The 26671-nt window shown below is 39.1% G+C and overlaps 1 protein-coding gene across 1 annotated transcript in view; it reads right to left on the reverse strand.

Annotated features, from left to right (window-relative positions):
* Positions 1–4499: 4499 nt before the first annotated feature.
* The window catches only part of jam3b (junctional adhesion molecule 3b), a 41405-nt gene continuing 19233 nt past the window's right edge, over positions 4500–26671 (reverse strand). Inside the window, exons 2-9 of the mRNA XM_073479576.1 lie at positions 15694–15762; positions 15491–15604; positions 15235–15387; positions 14507–14709; positions 12470–12569; positions 12205–12334; positions 12035–12089; positions 4500–8042 (exon numbers count right to left, since the gene is read on the reverse strand). Of these exons, the coding sequence (XP_073335677.1) occupies positions 8007–8042; positions 12035–12089; positions 12205–12334; positions 12470–12569; positions 14507–14709; positions 15235–15387; positions 15491–15604; positions 15694–15762 (860 nt within the window). The 3' untranslated portion in view covers positions 4500–8006. The remainder of the gene's footprint in view (positions 8043–12034; positions 12090–12204; positions 12335–12469; positions 12570–14506; positions 14710–15234; positions 15388–15490; positions 15605–15693; positions 15763–26671) is intronic.

Genomic DNA, 26671 nt, shown 5'->3' on the forward strand with positions numbered 1-26671 from the left:
CTGCTTGAGTCCTACTGTCATCACCACCATCAACGCTTTTATTATTATTATTAATAATAATAATAATAATAATAACAACAACAACAACGACGGTAATTATTATTAATAATAATAATCATATCTCAATTAGTAAAGCTTTTATTACTGTTGTGGCTTCTGTACGGACTTTTGGTGTGAATTGGTGCTATACAAACAAAGATTGATTGATTGATTGATTATTGATTGATTGAGTCGATGTCACATTGGACTAGCAAATCATTACATTCTGTTTTATGTTTCACATTAAACATGTTTAAGGTTGTAGAATGTGGATGTTTTTTCTAATTTACCTTTCATTTGATGGAACTGTTTGATTTGATTTTTTTTCATCTTGTCTGCCTTTTATTAAGTGTTTGGTCATGTGATTAAGTCGAATTTTTAATTACTATTATGATTATCATGTCAGAAATGGAATGAAACATTAGGAAAAATAAAAATCTAGGACTTAATAGTTTCATCCCTGACAGTCTGATATGTTGTGGTGTTGATAGAATGCTGTCAGTAAACGTAGAACAAACTCAGCTGTTGTTAGTGTCTCACTTGAGGCTTTCAACATTATCACATTTCCAAGATCTTTCCTCTCATGTTTTTTTTTCTTTTATCTCAATATGCTGATTGATGATGACAGAATGCAAATGAAAACACTTGACAACATGTTGTGCTAGTTTTAAACACAGGAGGTCAGCAGTGCACTGCTCTGATGTGGTCAGTTAAACTCATTTTGGTGTCTGAGATTGTAACAATAAAGGCATCTGTGTATCTGTGTTACCATTTCATATTCAATTCAATATATATTGAATATATATTACATATTATATATTTTTTCCCATTGCATCCACTTTAGCTGAAGCTTTCACTGAAATGATTTCCAATGGATAAAAAAAGAAAGACTTTTTGGACACACATCTTTGATGGTGTCGCTGCACCGATAGAGGGCAGAGTTAGACAACAGGAAGCGGATCAACCCGAGTGCCCTCCTTAGATCAACTTCAGTTAAGAAGATTTTTGCATTCCTGATATTTTATGCCATTATTTAGTATTTTATCATGTCCATGTCAAAATAAATCCTCCCCCGTATTATGAGCACAGCTTTGTTTTTTACCCCAGATTTTTTTTTTGATGGAAAAGCCTCTGAAGCTTTAAAAAGGGTTCCACTGACAACCACAACAGTGTTTGATACAACACAGTGTGGTTTATATCAAATTCTTTATATCATCCAAATATGCAAGAGATCAACACCATTCAGCATTCATTTATACCACTGACACATCCAACACAGTAATTACAAGAAATACTATTTGTATTTAGGAAGTACAGTTATTGCAAATGGTGTGTGTGTGTGTGTGTGTGTGTGTGTGTGTGTGTGGTTGTGCATGTGTGTGCATGTGTGTGTGTGTGTGCGTGTGGTATCAAGAGGCTCCTCTGGGAACAGATTCTTTTCACAGTGTAATTAGCTGGTAAAATATTATAGTGATCGTCCCTTTTCAGTAGTTTCATGATCAAACTTGACAACAATTAAATGTTTCCCCTGGAGCCTTCATGTTACATGAACTGAGATGTAACCAGGTTCTTTCATCACAATGACTCTCTTTGAAGACAGCAAAAAAAAAAAAAAAAAAAAAGTCAATTTTCCATCAACAGCCTGCTGGAACATCTGAGTGTCACATGGTGAAATTCTACTGCTCGCTCTCATGTTGGTACAAATGACTTCAAACTTTTAACAAGCAGAGCCCTTCTAGCTGTCCCGAAATGAAAACCAATTATTCATGTACGGTTGAGAGCAGGAGGTGCAGCTGTAGTTCTGCTCTGATACGGGCAAATATCTTGTCAATGTGTCACTTCATCACATCATGCTGTGAGATTTTCTAAATAGGCTACATCCTTCTGTCAAATACGATTTCCTCCCGCCTGTTTTTCTCCACACTGTGCTGTCTGCTGCTCTGCCCACACTAATGCTCTGCTTGTGTTTGTTCACTGCACCCAAACATGAACAGAGAACTGGAATACATCTGAAATATGTGTTTATATTTGAGTTCGACTGATAAATCAGCCGATGTTGCAGTGTTGCAGAGGTGCACTGCCACTCAAAATGGCACCCTGACAGCCCTTAAAAAAGATCACCCTGCACTGGTCACATGATGTCACTGCGGTGTCCGTGGCTTTTCAAGTAAGAGACACTCTGTCCATGGAAGTTTTGACGACATCTGGAGGAGGAAACAGTCCAACACTTGGTGTCAGAAATGATCAAACCTTAACAGTTTCATTTCATATCGGACATGTTGATAGTTTGAGAATTAACACCAAAGTCTCTGTGGTCTGTAAAATATCTATTTGCTCTGATTAAAATATTACAATGATGTTGTTAAATTGTCCTGTAAAGATAATGATATCTGTTTGAATTTCCCTCTTGTTTTCCCCCTGAAGGTCTTCTCAAGTTGTGCAGTTTCAAAAACTTGATTTAAGATTATATCAGATCAAATAGAACTTTATTAATCCCAGGGGAAAATATTGTGCCAGAGATTGCTAAAAATTACAGTAACATAGAAAAATAAAAATAAAAACACAATAGAGTAATAAAGGAGTGTCAAAGGAGTAAATGCTGACATCAGTGCCTGATAGAATAACAATAAGTATTCACACAAATCAAGATAATAAGCTAAGATAAAGAAAATAAATAAATTAGAATAAAATATAAATAGAAAAGGAAGTACAATGATAATGACAAGTAATAAAATTTAATATTGCACATAATATTGGAAATATTGCTCCTGACATTGTGAAAGTAGTTTTGTAAATGATATTGAAAAGTGAAAAGTAATACTGCACATGATGTTTAAAGTAATATTGAACATTATATTGATATTGTTTTCACTGTGCTTCTCTGCAGAGGGTCGCAGGTTGATGGCCACTGGTAGGAAAGACTTCCTGTGGCGTTCTGTGCTGCATTTTATTCTACACTTAAGTGTTTCAGGGTTCACAAATTTACAAAAATGTGCACCCTGCTGGGTGTCACTCAGTATTGAAAAGTGGTGTGGACATAAGGACTCAGATGAAAGAAATAGTTTTTTTTCAATGGTCTTCAACATATGCAATTTTAGGTCCCTGATCTCTCTTCCTGTTTATTTCTATCATCATAACTAGCTTATTTTCATTTCGGTCAAATTCATTTTGTGAAAATATGATGTGAAATTCAGTTCAAGTGGAAAATTCAAGTTCCTCAAATTGGACAGGTTAAAATTAACTTGGACACTGGGTCTAATACACCAGTCCCCTGCTCCTGAGTGGAACTGATCAGACCTCTGTTCTATCAGGTTCTGTGAGTCAACATCTAGTCTGACTAAACTATAACAGCAACAAATGTTCCTGGTAGCCCGGATATTCAATTTGTCATCTTGAATGTATGCTTCTGTCTTTCCCCAGTACAATCCAAGCAGTGTTTGCCCTGACACGAATTTATGTCGTTTAGTTTTATAAAATATTTGGCACTTGTCGGCACCTCAACATAGATCATCAGGGGAGCCTCAGGTCATTTTTCAAATATGAGCCGTAAAACACACTTCATATCAACTTCTTGAAATCGCTCCACTTCACATGACCTTCTGGGGTTTTAGAGAGAGAGAGAGAGAGAGAGAGAGAGAGACTTCAATCACATTCATCCATAAAGATGTTTTTTAAAATAAAGTATTTACATTATATTAATTCTGTAGCATTTAAACTTCAACATTAACTATATGATGTTTACACTCATCGTTTCTTACTTCATTTACTACTGATACTTCATTTATTAAAGACGTGCACAGAGAGGAATTCACCACTACAGATGAACTCTGTCGTATGGTAGTATGAAATGCCGGGGTGATAAATTATTGTCAGTACATACCAGCACAATTAACCACAGATCTGTCAGGATTGTGAGAAACTCTTGCGAAACCTTCATGAGTCAGCCTCTAAAACCTTGTGGTCTGTTCAGCAACTTAAAACTTAAAATATTTGAAATTGAGATGATTCATCAGATTCACAGCCAGTTTTCTTCCTCCTAGACTGAATAGGTGACCCAAGCTTTAATAGATTTTTCTGTGAATTAAATAAAAGCGTCCACTGGCTCGCCTGCAAACTACAATATATTACCCCTGCTGAGCTCATTGATTATAATGCTCTTTATTCCGGAAGTTGCTGCCAGTTGGCACAGTAACCAGAGAGCAACAAGAAAGCTGTTTTTAGTGTAGGAAGGAGAAAAGGCTTAACTCCCACTAATAGATTACGGCTTTAGATCAACAAAGATGCTGTCAGTGGGATATTTGATGGACTTTCATACTGAATAGGATTTCTGTGAACAGCAGGAGACTCGAGGAGGATTGAGAGAAGCAGAGAAATTATGAAATGACAAGACTGGCAGATGTGGAATCCCCACATCACACACACACACACACAGAAGAAAAAGCAAACGCAAACGTCTCCAGTAATATCAGAAGTGAGTTTTATTAATCACAAATAGAGTGGTTCTAAAATGAACAGAAACAGCCCCAGCAGGCCCCGTATGGACATTCTACTGTATGTGAGTTTGGTTCAGAAAATCATGTTTTCTTACATGATGCACCAGTCCTCAGTCAAAAACAGTTTTACAGTGCTGGATCAGTGGAGCACTGCTTTCCTTGAGTTGAAAAACAATGGTGAGTTGGCTTAACTTTCCCTCAAATTCGAACACACACTGGAAACCGTCTCTCGCTGTGGTGTAAATGATGTAAATAAGCTCTCACTGGGATGTAAATATAATCTCTATCACTGCCGCCTCACAACTTCCAACCAGATCACAGACAGACTCGATCAGCGCTGCCTGTGGGCTGAATGTAGTCCTACATGTAGCTGCTCTACATGAATTCCTGACACTTTGCATGAATTGTGTTTTATAAAACGCTCACACTGCCTGAATAATTAGAGCTCCATTACAGCTGCATGACACTTTCATGAATACGGAGTCAACTCTGGGTTTGAACACTGTGTTCATTTCTGAAAGCAGTGGAGCAGTGGTGGGTTACAGAATCAGATTCCCTGTGGCTGCCTGTGTTTATAAAAGTAAAACAGTTAGCCAGGACAAAGCGTCTCTTTAAACAGCTCATATATAAACGTCCCTGCTTTGGGTATCCATCTTTTTCTTTTGCCTAATAGTGCTACGTGTCTTTGCCAAAAATAATTCCCACTATATTTAGGCACTAAATATATTTCTATTTCTACTTCAACATGTCTACACCTTCAAATCTATGAAAAAAAAGCTATTTACAAATTTGCAGATACGTATGAAGAGAAGGGAAGTGGAAATTTGCGGTGATATCATTCCTCTCAAACGCCATGTTTGTGGTTCAATGATTGCAAAACGTGAAGCCCCCCGACAGTGTCGGAAAAATGTACAAGTGAGCGAGAGCATGGCTGCAGAGAAACTGGACTGCTTTAAAGTCAGAAGGCACTTAAGAGGAATGAAATTTGTACAAATGAAGAGGGGAAATGGATCTGTGCACTCACCATATAATGCATCTGTAATAGGAGTCATTTGTGAACTTAATCGGGTTAATAGTACACTTTTCTCTTGGTTCCTTTATGCAACAAGTTAACCTGGAAAAGACTGAGTAGTGTTGACAACTTCCTATGTGCAAATGTTGGGCAGATCGTCTCTACCATGACTGGTACTCATCTAACATTTCACCACCATCAATAACAGCTGAACAAGAGATTCATATAATCTGCATGGAAGCTACAGGAATACTGATACTTATCTTGCTTTTGTCGGATTGTTCAACGATGATGAGATGAGTAAAAAAATAACAGAACTTTAAACCAGTGAGTTCAGCCATCAAATTTCTTGGGGTCACAATTCCCCCAGAAACGAAAAATAAAATGATGATTCAACTGACATATACTGAAAGATCTATGGGGATAATTTTAAATCTTCACTCAATCAGTTTTTTAAGCTCAGTAATCTCTCACTATTTATCAGGAAAAGGACACTAATTTATTCACTCAGTGACTGCCTTAATTTTGGCAAGTATGAATCATTTACACACCAAAACATGTAGATAAAGGGCCCAGGTTTAAAAATACCGGACGTTCCCCTTTAATTTCTGTCTGCAAGACTCCAAAAGGAATCCCTAACTCTCTCCATCAGCAAAAGAGTGCTGCATGTGTGAGTGAAGCAATTTCAACTTTTGGAAGAAACCAATACCTTAGGGAAAAAATAAATAAAGTAAAATGAAAATACAAAGAAATCCAAATATCAAAAATGGGCTCGGCGCTGCTGCCAGAGAACTGCTTGTTCTGAATACCTTTTTAAAACTGACTCACGCTGAGGTTCAGAAGCTCTTGTTCATGTGTTATGAATGATATGATAAAATGTCACCTTTTCTCAGTCTTACAAATGGAAAGAGTTTCATATCGCCTCAGATAGGAATTTTTTTAAACATTTTTCACCACTTTACATATTCTTGAGAGAGGAAAAAAAAGAACAAATATCTATATACAATCAGAACGACTGTTAACCCTCCAGACCCCCGCTGTGTGAAGAGCAGGGCCAGTCCTGTGTGCCTTCAGCCTTGCCGAGAGGAATGAGTCCAATATGAGCTTCAGTGAAAGTGATTTTTCTTTCCAACTAAAACACTTAGTTGTCACAACTAAAGGTTAGAAATGTTAGATGAGCTCTACTCTCTAATTAGCACATTTTGCAAAAGTAGTTTGTAAACGGATTGGACTTCAGCAAATATCAACCAGGGTCCATGTCAAAGATGGTGTATTGAGATGAATGTGGTCTGTGTATGTACTAAAGAGTTAAAAATAGTTGACTGAGTAGTTCCAGTAATAAAGTCCTCACTGTGTTCTCTGTATCAGGTCATCCTGTTTCTACTCAGAATTCAAATACACAGCAAAATGTCAAAGTACCAAAGTATTACATCTTTTCATCATCTCTACTTTTGTTTGGGTCTGGAAGGTTAACTTACAAACCCTGTCTTATTAGTAATATTATTATTATTATTAGCATTATTATAGTGTAATACTGAAAGTATGTATGACAGCAAAACTCTATCCTGGACAGTAAATTCAATATATACAAGATTAACAGCAAGCATAGAAGGACACTTTAAATCAAGAAAATGCAGCACTGATTGTGCACAGTGTTTCACAGCATTTGACTGGCACTCTTCAAAGCCTCTTACAAAGACTATCTACAAACATTAACATGGAAGTCTGTCACAACAGAAAATTAAATATGTAAGACCGCTGATCAAGAACCACATCTTGATATGCTAATACAAGCCATTTTTCTTTTGTCTTTCTGCCTTCCAATTGCAAAGGTGTAAATGCTTACAGCTTGATGCAAAGTGGTTAAAGTGTTACATATTTTTTTTTTTATCACAACCAAATAAAAAAAAGAACACATGTTAGTATTTTACAAATATTTAAAAAAGTAAACCTTTATCTATAGGCATTTTAAAATATATTCCATCAAAAATAGTCTGACAAATTTCAACAGTAGAAAAGAAATGTTATACAAATGACAAAAGGTTTGAAGCTAAACGTTTATAGTAGAAAGATGTCATGATAGACTGACTGTGGAGGAAGGAGTCTCCTCCTTTTCTACCTGCAGAACAAATACACATTTTCTTTTCTCCACCTCGATCGGTGTTTGAAACCAATATATAAACCAATAACTGTAAAGTAACAACTCCATAATCTAGGAAAAGAATTCAGTTGGTGGTGAAAGAAGTTGACAGATGGATCTCAGTCCCTACATGTGTAACTGTTGAACATATTGTTGTCCTGTGGAATCTTGTCACCTTTGGCAAACTTGAGTAGTTGGATTTCAGTCATGCTGAGAGCTCCGAGCATGAACTGTGGCAGCTCCGTGGTCAGACAGCGTGGAGTGCAGTCCCACATGTCATGTCTTTCACTCAGCACAATGCCCTTCATCATCCTCTCGCTTTTCAGATCACAAATGACGACTTGTGTCGGAAATCCCCCTGTAGACAACATACAGCCAGACAGGAGCAGTAGGTAAGAATTCATCATACTAAAGAAGTGGTTCCATGGTAACACAGATATTTTTCCTCCATTTCCCTCACGATATATGTCGTGTTGAGGAGTTTTACAAGTTAACTTTCTTTTACAGTTCAAATCTGCCTTACTTGACAGTTTACTGCTCTGGAAAATGGAAATTAGTTTCCTTTTCCACATTTCATACAGAACAAATATATATTGATATGTACTGAAAAATATAATGTAATACATTAAAAATACATTTAAGACATAGAAGGAGTCCACATGAATTTGACAATACATACCAATATTTGGCTTCAAGAATATATTAGACAATATAATGAATGTACATTTTTTTGAACATACATTGGTAATATATTTTTCAAAAATATATTTTACATATCTTACTTGATAATACATTTTTTGATATATATATGAAAAACAGCAATAACTGGTAAATGTGTTAACATAGAGAGAATATAGGATTTCATATACACTAGAAAATACATTGGAAGTACATTAATACGTCTGCCAGGGAGGTCTTGTTTTAACCTGTTTGTGTTTATTTGTTGGTTGGTTGTTTTGTCAGCAGAATTACACAAAAACTACTAAATGGATTTCCATTTTCAACACTTGGATGGAGGATCGGTCTCAGCCCAGAATAGACCTCATAAACCTTTGGTGCGGATCCAGATAAAGGGACAGATCTAGGAATTTTTCTCACTTTCTTTAACATTTTGACATAGGGCAGTTTTCTGACCTTTTTTTTCAGGACATAATGCATGGATCTGGTGTATTTAGGTGGCGGGTATCTACGAGTGGGAACAGGATGAGGATTCAAATTAAAAATCCAGCTCTATCGAATTTCACTATATGCTTGATTGAATTAAAGGGGACTGTTGGGCCTTGGCGGAGGTATTGTGCTCTATTGAGTGCCATTCTAGTTAAATATGTATTTCAATACATATGAAGATGACACTACTTTTAAACATAAATCTGTCAAGTCTTATCATATCAATTTAATATGTAATTACATAGAGAAAATATTTCATAACAGTGTTAAAGTGACACAAATAATGAAAAAAACCTGGCATGTTAAAATATTAGATCTACTGTATATACAGTCGTCCTCAAAATTATTCATACCCTTGCTAATTTTTGTGATTTTCTATTTTTGTGATGAAATGACTGCATTTTTTCAAGTTTGTTTATGAGTTATACGTGACCAACAAGTGAAAGAATGACAACAATACACAATTCAAGAAATTCTTCATTTCAGGGGTATTTTATTCAAGGATTCCCAAAAAATGCCATGTTCAAAATTATTCATACCCTAGTCCAATGTCTTTCTTTAATAGTCAATAGCATAGCCTTTGTTTTTTATGACTGCTTTGAGACGATTCTTGTATGTGTCCACAAGCTTCCTGCATGTCTCCTGTGGGATGTTTGCCCATTCCTCCTTTGCGAAAACCTTAAGCTGGGTCAGGTTGGTCGGTTTCCTAGCCATCACTCTGGTCTTCAAGTGATGCCACAAGTTCTCGATGGGATTCAGGTCAGGACTCTGACTTGGCCATTCTAGGACGTTGACATCATTGTCCTTGAACCATTTCTTCACTACCTTGGCAGTGTGTTTGGGATCATTGTCTTGCTGGTACGTCCAGTTGTGGCCAAGCTGTAGTTTCTCAGCAGATTCCTTCACGTTTTCATCAAGGATCCTGATGTAATCTTCCTTTTTCATTATTCCTTGGACCTTGACTAGGTTCCCTGTGCCACTGGAAGAGAAGCATCCCCATAGCATTATGCTTCCACCACCGTACTTGACTGTGGGCACAGTGTTCTTTGGTTTATATGCTTCGCCTTTCTTCCTCCAGACATATTGAGCATCCATATGGCCAAATAACTCCAACTTGGTCTCATCAGACCACAGGATGGTTGACCAAAAGCTGGGATCTTGCTTCAAATGACCTCTAGCAAAGGCCAGACGAGCCTGCACGTTTCCTCCTGAGCAGCGGCGTCTTCCGAGGCCTATGTCCATGGAGACCTCCTCTGTGCAAGACTCGCTCAATGGTGGACCATGAGACCTTTGTCCCTGACTGGTCAAGCGTTTCAATTAGGGCCTTGGTTGTGGTCTGGGTGTTGTTGTTGACCTCTCAGCATATTTTCCTGGCAAGTTTGGGGGACACCTTACGCTTCCTGCCACGCCCGCTGAGGTTTTTAACAGTATTGAATTTCTTGTACTTGTTAATTATGCTCTGGACGGTTGCCACAGGGACATCATACTGCTTTGAAATGGCCTTGTAACCCTTTCCTTCACTGTGGGCACGCACAAGACGTCGACGTAGGTCTTCACTGAGCTCCTTCTTCTTGACCATGATGACCAGAAATTGAGAATGACCAGAACACTTTTCCTCTATTTATACTCTTCTGGAAAGATGCTATTTTTTTAAATCAGTGTTTAACATTTGTTCAACAATGTTAATGGTATTTATTCCATTGTAACATTTTGAAATAACCACAGGACAAAGATTTTTGTTGAGACATTGTCAGGGGTATGAATAATTTTGAACATGGCATTTTTTGGGAATCCATGAATAAAATACCCCTGAAATGAAGAATTTCTAGAATTGTGTATTGTTGTCATTCTTTCACTTGTTGGTCACGTATACCTCATAAACAAACTTGAAAAAATGCAGTCATTTCATCACAAAAATAGAAAATCACAAAAATTAGCAAGGGTATGAATAATTTTGAGGACGACTGTATATATGGAAAATATATATATATATTTCTTTGGTGTGTAGATCCCAACACAGTTGGGATAATGGATTCAGCAAACTCTTACCACTAAAACTCTGTTTACTCTGGGGATGGTAGTTTTGGTTAATTTTGCTTTAGATAGCCTGACTCCCATTATCTGGTACCTCACCTGTTAATTATTAAGAAAAAAAAGAAGAAGCAAAATGACGGGAAATGCATGAGGTGCTTTCCATATAGTCTGACTCAATGAGCTCTGGCAATGTGTTATCTTTCCAGCGAAGTCGTCTGACGTGCCAGATGGAGAGGCTCTGTGAGAGGAGCTATAGTCTCTCATAACTGGACTTATTTCCACACTTTGTTTTGTCACTGTGTCAGCACTGAAGAAAGATCTCCCAGTCAGCAATGATAAAGTTATAGGTAGTTGTGAAGTTTTTTGTGAGAGCTGTCCAGCCCCTGGCTATCTTGAGTTTTAGCTCATAATTCTTCTCTTTGAAGTGCTTTTCCTTGTATTTAGTCACAGTAGCTCTCAATGGGGTAATATTCTCGGGTCCTCGTGATCTTTGGCTTTAAGCCATCCTCAGGCATGGTAGCAGGGTGCTTGTTCCTAATGTGGTACAGCAAAGTGCTAGTACTTCTTCTAAACTGAAAAGTGGCATCACACATTTTAACTCACGTTTGACTTTGTTGGGTTTCTGGAGGAAATGTTCCCACACTGAGCTTCTTTAAGTGTGCTTCACTTTTTACCTCAGACTGTCTGTATGCAAATTAACCGACATGCGTAACTGGGCAAAAAAAAATTCTCGACAGTTATCCCTTGACATCCCTAGTATGCACAAAGACGCTCATCAGATTGATAAAGCTGTGTGTGTGTGTGTATTTGGTTCTGTTTAATAAAACTCAATTATTGTGGAGCCTCAGTTCCACTCCCTTAATCAGCCATAACATTATTTCTGCCTGTTCCACTTTTCATTAGAACTTCAGAGAAGAAGTGGATTTTACCAATCAGCATGGTTTTCCAGGACTGCCACAGCAGCTGCCATTATATATGCCAGTGGTTATCCTAGCATTAATTAATTTATTACATGTAGGCTACCTGTGAACCATCATCAGAGGTTAATTTTTATTAGACATAAGGAACGATAATCAATGACACTCTGACTGGACTGTCAGTTTTACATTCTACAGTACAGGCATCTCCATTGAAGTCTTGTCTACAAACCTCATCCTCCGTCCTGACGTAGTCCACTCCATCTCCTTTAGCTGGAACCTTATAACTAAAAGACACAAAGCACATAATGGTTCATGGGTGACAGGTTGAAGCAGTGATGGTTACAGAGGGATAAATGTATCTGTTGATTTGTAGAGCTGGATAATTTCTTGAATTCTTACTTGTTTCCCGTCTGTTTTTGGCTTGAGAAGAAGCCTCGCTTGTATGCACAGCAGATCCCCACTGTTATACATAAGAGCACTATGACCACCACCAGCACTCCCAGTGCAATCCCAAGAACATCGATATCATCTGTAGGGTTCAAGCAGAAGGGTGAAATGAAACACTGACCTTTGATTAGCTCACAGTGGAGGACAGTCTTTAATGTTTCTTTAAATGGCACATCAGCCCATCACAGGAACTTATTTGTATCTACGACACACTTACAGACTTCCATCAGCTGGGCTGGACACTCAGAGAATCCAGCATCGTTCTTCGCTCGGCAGAAGTAATCGCCTGCATCTTCTTTTCTGACTGCAATGAACTTCTGCATTGGAGAATCACAAAAATGAATCTAATTAATGCAAAGCCTGAACAATGCTCATATTGTCCATGTTTGTTTAATCAACAGTTGTTTATAGAAACACTGACAATTGTTCTTTATGATAAATAAAGTCAAATAAAATCACAGAGGCAGGATGTAGGTGCCGTCAGTATGGAAGGAAAGAACAGTTCTGACAGTGTGAGGAGGAATGACATTCATACCACATTTACAGTCTTTTTGATAACTGACCAAATGTCGTTACATTAGAGGATGTTAAATATGAAAATTCAACAGAATTGGACTCACTGCTGTGTGCTTCTGATAAAAGAGCGAACAAATGAAGCGACTCAGTGGTCAGAGGTGTTCTGTGCTGATATCAGATTCAATCCTCTGGGGTTCGGTGAAATGAGAGAGCTTTGGTGCTATATAACATTAACCCTTTAAATACTACATAAAACTGTGGGTAGACTGCTGCTCTGTGTATTCTAACCCACTGCACTCATTGTTTTTAATCAGAAATGTTCAGAATTTATGAGGAGAGATAGATGAATGGAAAACATTATGCCTCATCTTTAAAACAAGATTCTTAAAATATTCAAATAAATCAATTTATTGTTGGTATTTTCTTTTTGGTGAAATCTTTTTATTCTATTTCATTTTTGCCTTTATTTCTCCCACTACTCTATGTGTATATACAATTATATATGTGAAATTTTTGCTTTTATAAAATACATTTTTTTATGTTCAACAAAAAATAAGTTTTGTCAGTGTTGTAAAAATTACCCAAAGGTCATACATGAGTAAAAGTAAAGACATCACGTTAAAATATTAAAAAGTGAAAGTCACCCATACAGAAAGTACTTGTGTAAAAATATTTCAGTATCTGATATCAAATGTGCTTAAGTATCAAAAGTACAAGTAAAAGTAAATTATATATATAGAAACATGTATGTATATATTGTATACTGTAAGTCGACTGATGATCGGCCTGACTGAATGTCAGATCTAATTTTCAGGATCGGAATCAGTGTTTTTTTAAAAAATTTATCTGATTGCTGATAACATAAATTAATTTAAATCGACTTATCAAATTAAATCTGCAAATTAACTAGTCACTAAAGTTATCAAATAAATGTAGTGGAGTAAAAAGTACAATATTTGTCTCCAAAATGTAGTGGAGTGGAATATAAATTAGCAGTAGTACCTCAAGTACCTCAAAAATGTACTTGCTTTATTACATTTCATCAATGTATTTTGTCAAGCTGTATAATAATGCAAATCAGAAATTTGTGGTCTCTTGCAATGTTCATGAAATAAAAACAAGAAATGTTGATTACGGAAAAAGATGGATTCCTTCCGAGAAGTTTTCAAAAATAATGAAGCTCAAACTTCCCGGCCAAGTAATGTAATCTAATCCAATAGCAATGAATTCCACTCCCTACATGGGTGGTTGATGGGCATCACTCCCTCATATGGGAGTAGCAGAGGGGAGAAATAACTGTGTTTCTGTGAACCATCTTAAAATAACAGTCACAACAAGATAAGTACAGTAGAAAAACCTCATTAGTGTACAGCAACGACTGTATACTTCATTCTCTTCTTCCATTGAGGTTGCAACACTTGAACTAGAGGTTCACATTAAGACAAACACTGCAGCATGCTTTGGTGTGTCACATCTTAGAGGCCAGCATGAAGGTTGACAAGAGAGTGTTGGAGGCAAGCCACTCAGCACATCGAGCTGTGCTGGAAAGCAAGTGAGAATTGAGGAATGTGCAAACGAGGACAGCAGATTCCCCTCGTGGCTCAAGCCCTCTCGCACCATCAACTGTCTCCCCAAAATATCTGCCCCCACCCCTGGGCATCAGGCCACCGTCCCCGATGCCCCACCCTTGCCGCTCATGCGTGTCCTTGTCCAAACACATGCGCACACACATACTAACCAGAGTTCCTGTGTCTGCGTTGAGTGTGTATGAGGAGTTGTAGAACTTGAGGCTGGTCTTCGGGTCGTCGGGGATCTCCTCTTTGTTCTTGAACCACTGGTACTGAGACTTAGGGAAGCCCTCCTCCTCCACACAGCTCAGCTCAGCTGACTTCCCAAAAGGCACAGATTTTGGGACGCTGCATTTTGGCACCACCGGCTTTACTGTGGTGACACAGAACATATGATCAGGGTCTTCATGGGGAGCTTCACACCTCGGATGAGGTTTTATGTTCAGTAAGCATCACAGTGATTAACAAACTGACACATTCTGTCCTGATGCTGCTGGCTTTATCATTGACTTTGATGCTGTAAAAAAAAAACAATGTCAGTCTGGTCTGACAGGACGGGTACATGATTTTTGGCCCATGCCAAAAAACGCCACCAAAACACGCAGCGCTTGCTTTCTTTAGCACTGAGCAGATGCAGTTTCAGAGGTTTCCTCTTATAGCCCAGAACACGCCTTTGCAGCTGGGCAGGTCTGGTCATAACACATCCTCGTATGTATGCCAAAGGGCTGGTGCGACCTACAACACGGTTTCATCTTACAGCATCGAAAGTGTGAATCACTAAGCAAGGTCTCTCTTTAAGGACACAATAATGGCTCGAAACTATATCATATACTCATATCTTTGACTCAATACAGGCCTACATACACACATATAAATAATAAGTGATGCGGGTAAGTACCTCTTACGACGAGGTCAATCACAATCTCATCAAATGACTTCAGGTCATCAGCAGCGGTGACCTCACAACGATATTTGGCTGTGTCCGATCTTGTGGCATTAGTTATCAGTAATGTGGCAGGCTCTCTGATCACCGCTCTGTTCTCCAGGTCACCTGTTGGAACAAAACCATGTCCAACGCTCTCAGTAATAAATGTATCACTGGTAGACTGTTGAGGAGACTGACATTAGACCTGATTGTACATCTTATACGTTACCTGAGATCTTCTTGTCAAAGTACACATAACTTGGTCCCTCATTTGTTATCTTCTTCCATTCAATTCTGGGATTGGTTGTAGAAATGGACTCAATCAAACATGATAACTCAATTTCTGCAAGACAGAGAAAAAAGGGGAGTGACATGAATGATGTGAAAAGGACAAACTGTTTTCAGTGGTGGTATTTATTCATTAGCTCTTACTGTCAAACTCATCGGTCCAAGGTGACTCGTCATTTGTTCTCAGGACCACTGCTAACACGCTGAAGTAGCCTGCAAGACATGAGAAGAAGCGATGCAGCATGAGACTCTCCAGAGCATGAATTTCATAATACAGTGATGCTGTAGTGCTACATGCACAATACCAGCTGACATCCGCTGATGTGTGGTGCTTATTTTATCACTCTCCTTGGGGATGTTTGTAACGCTCACAATTAAAGTGACAAAAAATGTGAATCCCACATCCTGGTGCTCTATGGCCATGTTCTGTTACTGTCCATCTTCCATTTTTAGTTGTGTTGGTCAAACCATTGTGTGTGTCTGTGATGAGGGTGGGGGTGCTGTTTCTATGCACAGTGGATAATTGCGCAGGGAGGCATGTGCCCTTTTCAGGGCAAGCTCACCATGCCAGTAGTTCAACCGCCTGCCGAGCCCCCCTCTCTCTCTCCCTCTCCCCCTCTCTCTCTGAGCCTGATGCTGTTGCCCATGTGGGACTAATGGTGCAAAAGCACCCTGCAAAGATCTGTGTTGGTATGTGGTGGAGGGCTAGGGCCTAGGGAGGGGACACTGCTGAGTCATACTGACAGCCTATGGTCCACAAACAAATCCACACAAAGTCACTTCCACATGAATGTTAACTGGGGAACACACTCACCAACACTTCCGGAGATATGAAATAATGGTTTGGCTCTTGGATGCAGGGTCACTTCAGCAGATTGTTCTGTCATTAAAACTGTATGGAATCCCTAATCTCCATTTGTGCAACCTCTCTTGCTGCCAACCCCTGGCTGATTTTTAAAAAGAGGCAGCTTTCAAATTTAGTACATCTGGTTTACAGAATACAGGACACTCAAGTCATGATACAATAAATCTCAGTGGTAAACTGTATAGGAATGGATTTGACCTTTATTATATTGAAGGCACAATATGTAATGTCAACCAATAAGGGGCTCTCTATCGAAACACAACAAAAGATGTTTGCCGAGTGTTGTGTGGGGAGGCTGCTCAACTGCTCAGAGCTGGCCAATTCTGGAGGAGAGAGGTGGGTGCAGAGCCAGACCTTCTGGAGGAATAAACACCCACAGTTACATCTGATCGTGCTCTGATCTAGAGCAGTTTAGCAACAGGAGAGCTCCTAAGAGTAGTTTTGAAGTTTTTGGGAATAAAAAGTGCATTATCCTCATTCATTTATCAACCTAACTGGAGCAGTGATCCACAGAAGTGACCTCCATTGTTTGGTGTTCATGTTCTGGAATGTTGACAGCCGAATGGAGGGTAACACAAATAAACAAAAATAAAACACAAATGATTCTGCAGTCAAGGCACGAGGCAATTTTTTGTTCGTTATTCACATCACGTTTAGTCAGTTACGTTCATTGACTTCCCTATCCTGGAAGTAGTGACAAGCGACCAAATGAAAAGCACTGTTACCTCGAGTAAAAATGTAGATTTCTCTATTTTTGGATAATCATAAGAATCAGACAGTGATAGGTAGATGGCTTATTAGTGTCATGTATTAATTACTGAGCAGGTCTACTGGGTAAAAGCCCAGGGATCTTGTACCAGAACCTCTGAATGAAGTTGAGTGTCAACATTTCTTTTTCTTCAAAGTCAGTCCAAGGAGTCACCAAAAAACACAAAGCGATGCAAAACAAAGAGATGAAGCACAAAGGGACACTGAATGGGACATACAGTATGTAGGTGTAAGGCTAATACCACTAATTAGTGGTGGAAGTGGTTATGGGCCTCTCATTCAGAAAAACTGCTCAAATGGGGATTACCTAACCTCCACCAACTGTCATCTGAACAGGCAGCAGTGTCTCGGGTCACCTGCTAAAGCAGACAGGGTAAGCTGATTAGCCCACGGTCTTTCTGGAGATCATGACAAGACGACAGCTTGTTTGAAACTGCTGCTGATGGTAATAACACTGCATAAGGGTCAAAAGTAGGTCACACCTACGTTTGACAATAAGAGATCTAACTACTCCTGTAGGTAGGTAGAGCTCTAGTAGTTGTTTGGAAAGTTTAAGTTTTCTTGGATTTTATTGATCTTCTTCTATCAGATACAGTGTAGGTATAACATTATAGAATCATTTTAATTTCAATGTGACAATTCTACATGAAATTTAGAATTTTATCACTAATTATTTGTTGGTGACAAGCAGCCCTCTACACAAACATCTTCCATGCTGAAGAGTCCAGGAACAAAACTGTGAATCCTGAGTGGCTACAGGGTGCTTCTCTGTATGCAGCTGACCCTGACCGCTACTTGTGGGGAAATATAGCCCAACAGGATGACAATGAAAATGCATTTGTTCTGATAGCTAATGTAGATTTCAATAAATATTTGATTTGGCTTCACATCTCCAGGCGTAATTTATTCTGTACTGTGCCGAAGTTTGGACCCAAGTGGAACAAGTTTAGCTCTACGGCACTAAATGAAAAAGTTCTTGACAAACCAAAAAAAGTAGTGTTTTCTAACTGAGAACTTTGACAAAGAATTGCAAAGCAGTACGGATGAGATCTGCACTTGTTTTCAGAAGCATGACAGTCAAAGCATCACCAATCCAGTCGAAGCCTGTCACCTATTTAGCTTCCTCTCCACACTGCCACATGCAGAGAGGCACACACAGTTAAAAGCTATGTGCAGAGGAGAAATGCTTTTCATCTCCCAGTGTTTCTGACAGCTCCTTGTACCTGCAGCTACGTTCTTGTATAAATGTAAACCGTTGTCTGATGAAAAGCGACTGAAGGCTTTTCTTTACACTGGAATATGACTGAATCCATGTTAACACAATGGTGCTGATACCTACTCTTCAATAAAAATCCCTGCCAATACTCATGTACTTGTAGAAATATGCTATTTTCTGACAAAGGTTGTGTATGTGAAGTATGTCAGTGCTTACTTCTGGTTTACATTTCAAATGCACTGCATGTACTGTGTAACTCAATACCAAATCTAACTAGGCCAAGTATGCCAAAGTACCAGGATATGCTAGGATGAAACAGAATCCAACGTAGACAATAAATTATTCCAGGTGATTCATTTAGTACTTTGACTTTCCATTAAATGCAGCACTCAGTTTAAAGTCTGGTCTGACAGAGCTAATGGAGTTTACCCCCTGTCCCTGTGCTCCTCCTTAATTCGGAGAGTATTAGTACAGATTAGGTGCCTAAGTGAGCTTGACGTAGAGATAAAAAGCTTGAGAGGTCTGCCATGGAAACAGCTGTCCAGGAAAACACATGAAACCCCCACTCAAAAAGACACTTTTTGGCGCTGAAGTCCATCTACATTAGAACTCAAGCTAGTAGACAGGGAGAACTGGGTAGTTGTGACTTCAGACTGAAATAACATATTCTTCACAGTTATTGTTGAGTATTACAAAAAAGACCCTTTAGTTAGAAGCATTAAATGACGCTGCACAATGGTAATCTGTAATATGCTTTCGGTCTCTTTGCTCTAATGTTAAAGAAAGGAAGACCTGTTTTCCAACAGCCTTCAAGTCTCATACATGAACAGAGTATTTTGAAAAGGTCAATTTTTGACAACTCTTCTTCTTCTTTTTTTTCCTGAGTCAAATTCAACCATCGTTGACTTTTCTCTGATATTCAGGGCAGTGAAAAAGCAGCATTTTAATTGACACTGAATATTCCAGCAGAAACCATACAGGTAAATAACACAACACACAGTCTTAAGTTATTTGTAGAGCTGACAAAAACAGTCTATTAATTGATTAGTCAACCAACAAGAAATTAATCGACAACTCCTTGGATAATTTAATTTTACAGACAAAACATTCAAGCGTTTAACCTAAAAATAATCTGCAGTTCTATGGATTAAACTGGCAATGGACAATTTTTTTGCTTTAACATATAAAGTAGGGGCGCTGGTGTTGTGTCAAAGTTGGTTCCCCTGTTGATATGTTTCCCATTACCATCAGGACATGAGACAGCTCCAAACTGGCATTCTTTCTACTAGATGCAAGTAACAAAACCTGCCGGCTTATTCATTCAATTAAGTGTTTTCCTCTGCCTTTCCATAGAACTGATATCAGGGTTTCGGGTCAAATTAGGATTCTTACATTTATTTTTTTTTAGTAGCCAGACTCCTAACGGTGCAACAACGGTGCCAATAGTAATACCACAGGGAAATGCTGAGAGGGGGGAAAGTTGAAAAGTTGTCTATTTCCAGTCTTTCAGGCAGGAGTGCTGAATTCTTAGTCATTTAAATAAAAAGTCAAGTGAGGATGAATACAGTGACAGTGTATCGTAAAAAAATCTTGCAATGTGGAGATTCTCCTAACTGTGTTTTTTCATGATGCTGATAGGAATGATAGTGACAATTTTTTTTTTTAAGTGTTTTTTACTCTATTCACTCCAAAAATGTTAACTCCTGCTTCCAATATATGCAGCTACAAAATAAAGAAGCATAACAAAAAAAGGTGCAACTCTTGGCAGGAATTAAATGACCCCATTGCATCAATTAAATAACTGCTTCCCTCTGGGTATCATTTCAGCAAAGGTTGCATCTTTTTCAAACTGGGCAAGAAACAGCTGGACTGTCCAGTAAAGTGTCTGAGCCGGGTAAAAGCTCAGGAAGTGCTGACTGTGTGTTATGAGAGCGATGTTTTCTATCTCTCCTCCAGTCTGTCTGACACATCCTTCCCTGATCATGTCATACTCATCCTGTCTGTCTCCTTGAATAGCCTTGTGCCAATGGAGCCAATGATAACTAGATTACTTATTTCTTTTTTGTGTGGTGATTTTGAAACTCTCTGACACACTAGCAGCACATGACCCGGTCTGAGTGGAAGATGTGTGTGATGTGGATTATTAGCTTTTAAACGATGCAGGTGCTCAGTGACCTACATATGCCATGAATTTCATTGGTGTCCCTTCACTTTTATTTCCTTCTTGCATGGACACAGCTGTGTGAGATCTGGCAATCTGCAAAGTTTTTTCTTTTTAATCTTCCTTGCCGCCCCATGATGGGCGCAGGGTTTTCTCTGTAATCTTAGTGTAATGCCCTCGTAAACCCCCCAGGTTTTACATCAGTGAATAATACAATAGGCACAGAGGAGCTGGGTATTTCCTGATGCCTGCACTGTATAATGAATCTCCCCTTTTTTCTGTTGTTCCCCCTGGGAAGCTGAGCTTGTTTCCTGTACTGCTGCTCGTGAATCCAGAGAGGTGAGGCCGCTATCATAAATAGAAAGGTTCAATTAAGCAACCCGGTGATATTCCCTGTGGAACACCTCCGCCTCCTGCCTGTGGAGACTATTCCCACGCCCTTCTGGAGGCTTAGACATCAAAGTACATACACCCAGTTTTTCCTGCTACCAGTTGCTGCTTGGTAACTCTCCACGTGTTTGCATGCTGCTTGAGTTGCATGGAACCTCTCGGCTGAGTCTGGCTTTCTATAAAAGGAGCTGTTGATATGATAACTAATATTCTTTTATTATATTCTTAACCACTATTCTTTTCATTCTGAATTGTTGTTTACAATTGACTCCCCAAGGAGGAGTAGCGTCTGTTCAATAATTGCAGATTGATCAATTATTTTCTTCCCTAGTCCAACAGAGATGACTGGCCATCTCAATAAAACACGCTCCTGCTCCCTGACCAGCCGGTCACATCAACAACTGTCATCTCCAAGGCCGTGTCCTCCAAATGATTTATTTTTCAACAGTTTGTAAAAATGACAACATAAGAAAATATATGTGCAACACATTTTCTGTGCCACATTAACAACATCTCACCTTATATAAGCGAGGTAGAATGAGCATGTGCATCGAAACACACGTGGAAGTTCCAGGTTCATGGATACGAGAACATACTGTACATGCTATATATTGACTGCATGTAGCTAATGTTACATGAATAACATGGCCTAGATACCCCTGATACATATTCAGCACCACGCTTCCAATTGAAACATTGAGTAGGTAAACAAGTAAATCAAGTAAGCAAACAACAATGTGTCCAGTGAGGACCGAAAGCACGCTACATCTCTGCAGTGGAGAAATTAAGAATGAAAATGTTGAGGGAGGCTCACATTGGTTCTGAGGAACCTATGCTGCTTGTTTTCTCCACAACCTTGGAACAAAAGAGCTTCATGACAGAAGCCAAAAAAAAAAAAAGAAAAAAGGCCAGAATCGTGTCTATCATTACATCAAAAGCAAGCAAGCAAACAAGCAGGTGATTAGCAATGTAAATCTGTATGTAAGTGTTCACAACACTTCAAGTCCATAAAAAGGTCCACATCAATGTCAAATTGTGGACCTGTAAATGACTTCTAATACAGATCATTATAAAAATGGTCTACTTTTAGAGATGATCATTTTACATCTATTTATAGACAATTCACTTTTCTTTAAATGTGCTGCAAAACTTTTCAAAATAAAAATTCAGTCATTACTTCTGGAGCTTCACAGCAAAACAGTGTTGCAGATTAATATAGTAATGCCACTGATTATTGTCATTATTGATTAATCTGCTGTTGTTTTCTTGATTAATCATTTAGTGCAAATTAATCTTAAAAATTATGTCTAAAGATGACTTGTTTTGTACGACCATCCAAAGCCAAAAGATGTTTAACTTAGCAGCAAATCCTTACATTTGAAAAAACTGAAACTACAGAATGTTTAAATGTTTTGAAATGACAAAAAGGATTAATCAACTGCCAAAATAGGTATTTGGTTTTCTGTTCACCAACTAATCCATTAAATAACAAGTAGTTTCAGCTCCAGTTTACTATCTGTCCAGATGTATTTTGAACACTATTTAAGGATGCTATTAACACAAACAAATGTTACCTCAATAATTGGATTATTCTGCCAAACACAAGGCAGGAACTCACACATTCAATTAATGATCTTCGATGATTGGATCATTCCTGTTATCAAAGTCCCTAAGAATGACTAGATGACTTGGTCCTTTAGCAGCCCAAGACAGACAGATAAAGACCTGCCCTTCACAATTCATGCTGTGTTAAGTGGTTGCCAGGTCTCCTGTGGGCTTTCACTTGTGCATTCCTTTAAAGAGTCTCTGTTGGAATTTCTCTTCTGAAAGCACACAGAAAATCATTTAAGAGTGGAAAATGTTTCTCTTCTCCTACAAACTAGGTTAGAGGTTTTGGCACTGCACACATGACCGCCAAGTTTCTGGTCACAGAGCTCAAAAGGTCAACGTGAGCCTCAAGCAGAATATAACCAGCCAAGCCAGAAAAGGGTAAATTCTAAAGTGTTCTAAAGGAAAAGTTGAAGGGAAGAAAACATAAAACCACTGAATGCCAACTGTGCTGTGAGATTTAGAGAACTATGTCATCATGAGGATGACTTAATTAAAAGTAAAAAATGACAGCCGAGTCACTGGTTATTGTCGTTTTACACATAAAACCACAAAAGTGGTTCTTCACTGTAAAACAAATGTATTACAATCAAGTATCTAAAATCTTTAAGTGGAATATCATATTATAACAAGTTATAAACAAAATGATATGATTAAGAATCATTAGTGAAATGGCCCTTTAATTATTGATATTTAGACCATGTACTGGGACTGACTGGAGGCAAGTTGAACAGTGTATTGCTGAAGGACTCTCATGTCTTGCATGCTTCCCCCTGAGGAGACACTAATTTCCATTTGATAAAGGTCTATGATGTCAGCTGGGACACAAAGCCTGACAAATTAATTCATAAGAGCATCACATATTACCATAAGCTTCTTTCTGAGAGACGATTACAGCTGGATCGTAGACAAAGCGTGCGCTGCTGCTCCAGTTCCCATAGCAATATTGGTGATATTTCCATAGTAACTGATTCTTTTTCTGTCTTACTTGCCATTTCCCTTCCTCCCATCGATGACCTAGCACTAGACAGGACCCCACCTGTTTTGGTGCTGTGGGAGAGAGTAAACAGACCTAAGAAGTCTTCTTCCATGAAAACAGTAATCTGATGACATGATGAGGGAGAGGTTTTAGGGCTGAGCGGGCAGGGAGGATGACCCCAGGTTGTATTGTCACAGCTGTGGTCATCCACCAGTGTCGAACTATTCCCATCCCAAAGTGTATGTTTAACTTTCTTCTCCCCACTCACACTTACTTCTACCCCTCTGTTGTCTGTTGTAATGGCTCTGTAGAATCTCATCGACAGTTCAGATAATCACAGGAACGAGTCATGAGAGAAAATAAAACATGTTAAGACTTCAGGCTGAGTAATCTCTTTGTTTGATCGACTAGGGAAATCCGCTTCTATTGGTTCGAGAAAAACAATTTTGTGCTTTTTTCATTACATACTGAAGCTCTCAACAACAGACTTTTATTCCTCTGAGCTTGAGCGGAACTATAAAATAATCTAAGGTACAAGCATAAGGCATTTTGTTTCCTTTTTCTGATGTTAGTCTACATTCACTTGATCTATTAGATCATCTGGGAGAACAGTCAATCTGTGAAAGAATCTGTGAAAAAACACAAAATTGTGTCAATTGGAGAAAGTCAAGAGAATTGCACATGTAGTGTGGTTAAACAAAGATAAGGCAATCCCTGCCGTATAAATGCACCAGGTGCTCCTTCAGCTGCTTAGCAAATGTCACCACGTTTGAGCGTAAATGGATGGACCCAGAGCAGCTTGTCACTGAAGGAGCAGCAAACTTCAAGTGTATGTAAAATATGCAGCTATATTAAACCTGCATATAAATGTATCACATGCTGAACAGGGGTGGAGTGGTCCACTAAACTCATGGTTTGCTATGTACAGCATGTCCCTATTTGAGGTCATGGTTTGATAGGTTTTTCTGTAAAGGTCTTCGAAATTCTGTCTGGTATGTGACCCGTTAACATAAATTACTATCTAAAAAATATTGATAATCTAGCTCTATCCCATTTCAAATTCTTAACCCTACTCCTCATTAACCAGTCCCCCCTTTCCCCTCAGAACAGAGTTACAAGGGGTAGTGGTTGAAATCTCCCCCTTTGAAATGGAACAACCCTTGTCTTCAAGGGTATTTATGTAAAAGAAATGCGACAGGACATTTCCAATAGGCCGCGTTCAGCTGTGGTGTTTTCTCTTGTTTTACTGTGGCAATCCTGGTATTATCACAATGCCATTTGCCATTTATCTGATGGAGACAGAAAAGCATGGACACTCGCAGTTCATTCTCAATTTTACGCTATCAATAAAGTCATCGAATAAAAGGAACACTGCTTCATTACCAGGCTATTAGAGTTGATTTATAGGCTAACATTAGCAACCTGTGCTCCTACCCTGCCAGTCTACACTGATATTGAGGAGTGGTACCAAGTGTAGCAGTCTTTAGTTAAAAAACTTAAGGGTGGATAGTTGCACTGTGTTTATGAGAGCAATGGCGTTTTCCACGCTGTCATCTTCTCAAGAGGACATACTGCAACTGTCAATTACTTTGGGTAAGATAAATGGTTACTATGCTAAATTACTCATCTCTTGTTTGTTTTCACTTAGCTTGGATTTTATAGAAACAGAAATCCCTCGTAGGCAGGTTTGTGTGCAAGGTTTCACAATCTGTTATGGATTCCCTGCTAACTTTACCTTATTTGGCAAGCATATGCCAGTTTTAGCTTCTGTAGCAGCTAAATGTGTTTGGTTAATGTTGGCTCCTTTAACTAAGCTTAATGTTATGTCGCCCTACTACCACCACAACTTCTGCCGAAACCCTTAGTCTAAATCAAGTGACCTTGATTTTTATTTTTACCTCGATACTTACCTTTTATAGAGTGCTGTGATTTTGAGCCACTCCGTGTTTGACACTGGGGGAGCTGTTTGCTGAGGAGGACCTGGCCCTTAAAAACATCCTAGCAGCACAACTCCTTGACCGATCAGATAAGACACGGAAGGGGCTTGAACTCTATAGAGCTCTACTTGCAGAGCTGACCTCCACCAATCCTGCTGCGTGGTGGTGGGAGAGGAGAGGGACCTTCCCCATCTCGTTTAAACTGGCCTCTAATTATACATATATCCAGGAATCCTCCACTCCAGTAGAGTTAATATTTTCAACTGCTGGAGCATGCCTTACCCCAGAAAAGGCTGACATGCTAATATTTCTTAAAAAGAACTGTTGTTGATTATCTCATCTAAGTCTTGGCAAGAAAGTGAATCATTGCATTTCACAAGAAGTCTAACTGTCCGTTTATCTACAAGTGTGCCATCCAGCACGTTGGATGGATTAACCCAGTCACTGTGCCTCTTCCTATGGCCAAGAAGCATAAAGCCTGCAGAATTATAATGCTCAGAGATGAAAGTGGTCAGACTAACATTGTGTTCAGAATGCCAAGTGGTCTGCATACAATCAGCTTCAACCAGGACGGTGGTAAATTAAAGGCCTGAAGAACAGGTGGAGGTAAAGGAGAGTACACATCTGCATATTACATGATGAAACTTTACCACAGTATGGATGAACAGGTTGCATTTCAATTAAGACTCACAGTTGAACCAAAGTCACCTTGTTCACATTTCTACTGAAGTCAAGGTGATGTCCCGGCTAACAACCATTCTACCCCTGGTGGATAAACTCATTCTGTCTGACTCAAAGTTGTATCCTGGTATCAGGAGTGAATTCAAATGCATCCTATCTTTTCCAGGTATATTCAAACACGGTTCAGCTTTCCCCACAAGGGCTCCTTGTGTATTCATTTATTCTGCATTTACATACGAGGCTGCTGCAGGCCGTGATCTGTGAGCCCGGTAAGGCCAGGGCAACCCATGTGCCTTGCTGCTGGTGAGCCCTCTGATCTAGGCAGGGTCAAAGACTCGGCCTGAGCCAATGAGAGGATGGAGAGGGGGGTGGGGGAGGAGCCGATGGTGTCACTGAATGCCTGGGAACCTGTCACTTTGTGTCAGTGTTAGTGTCTACATCTGGCCTGCTCTCACTTTGACCTGGAGCTAAGTACGACTAGCTCACAGGACTGGACCACAGAGTAGGAAAAGCAACT

Source organism: Pagrus major, chromosome 13, assembly GCF_040436345.1.
Source record: "Pagrus major chromosome 13, Pma_NU_1.0".
Lineage (NCBI taxonomy): Eukaryota > Metazoa > Chordata > Actinopteri > Spariformes > Sparidae > Pagrus > Pagrus major.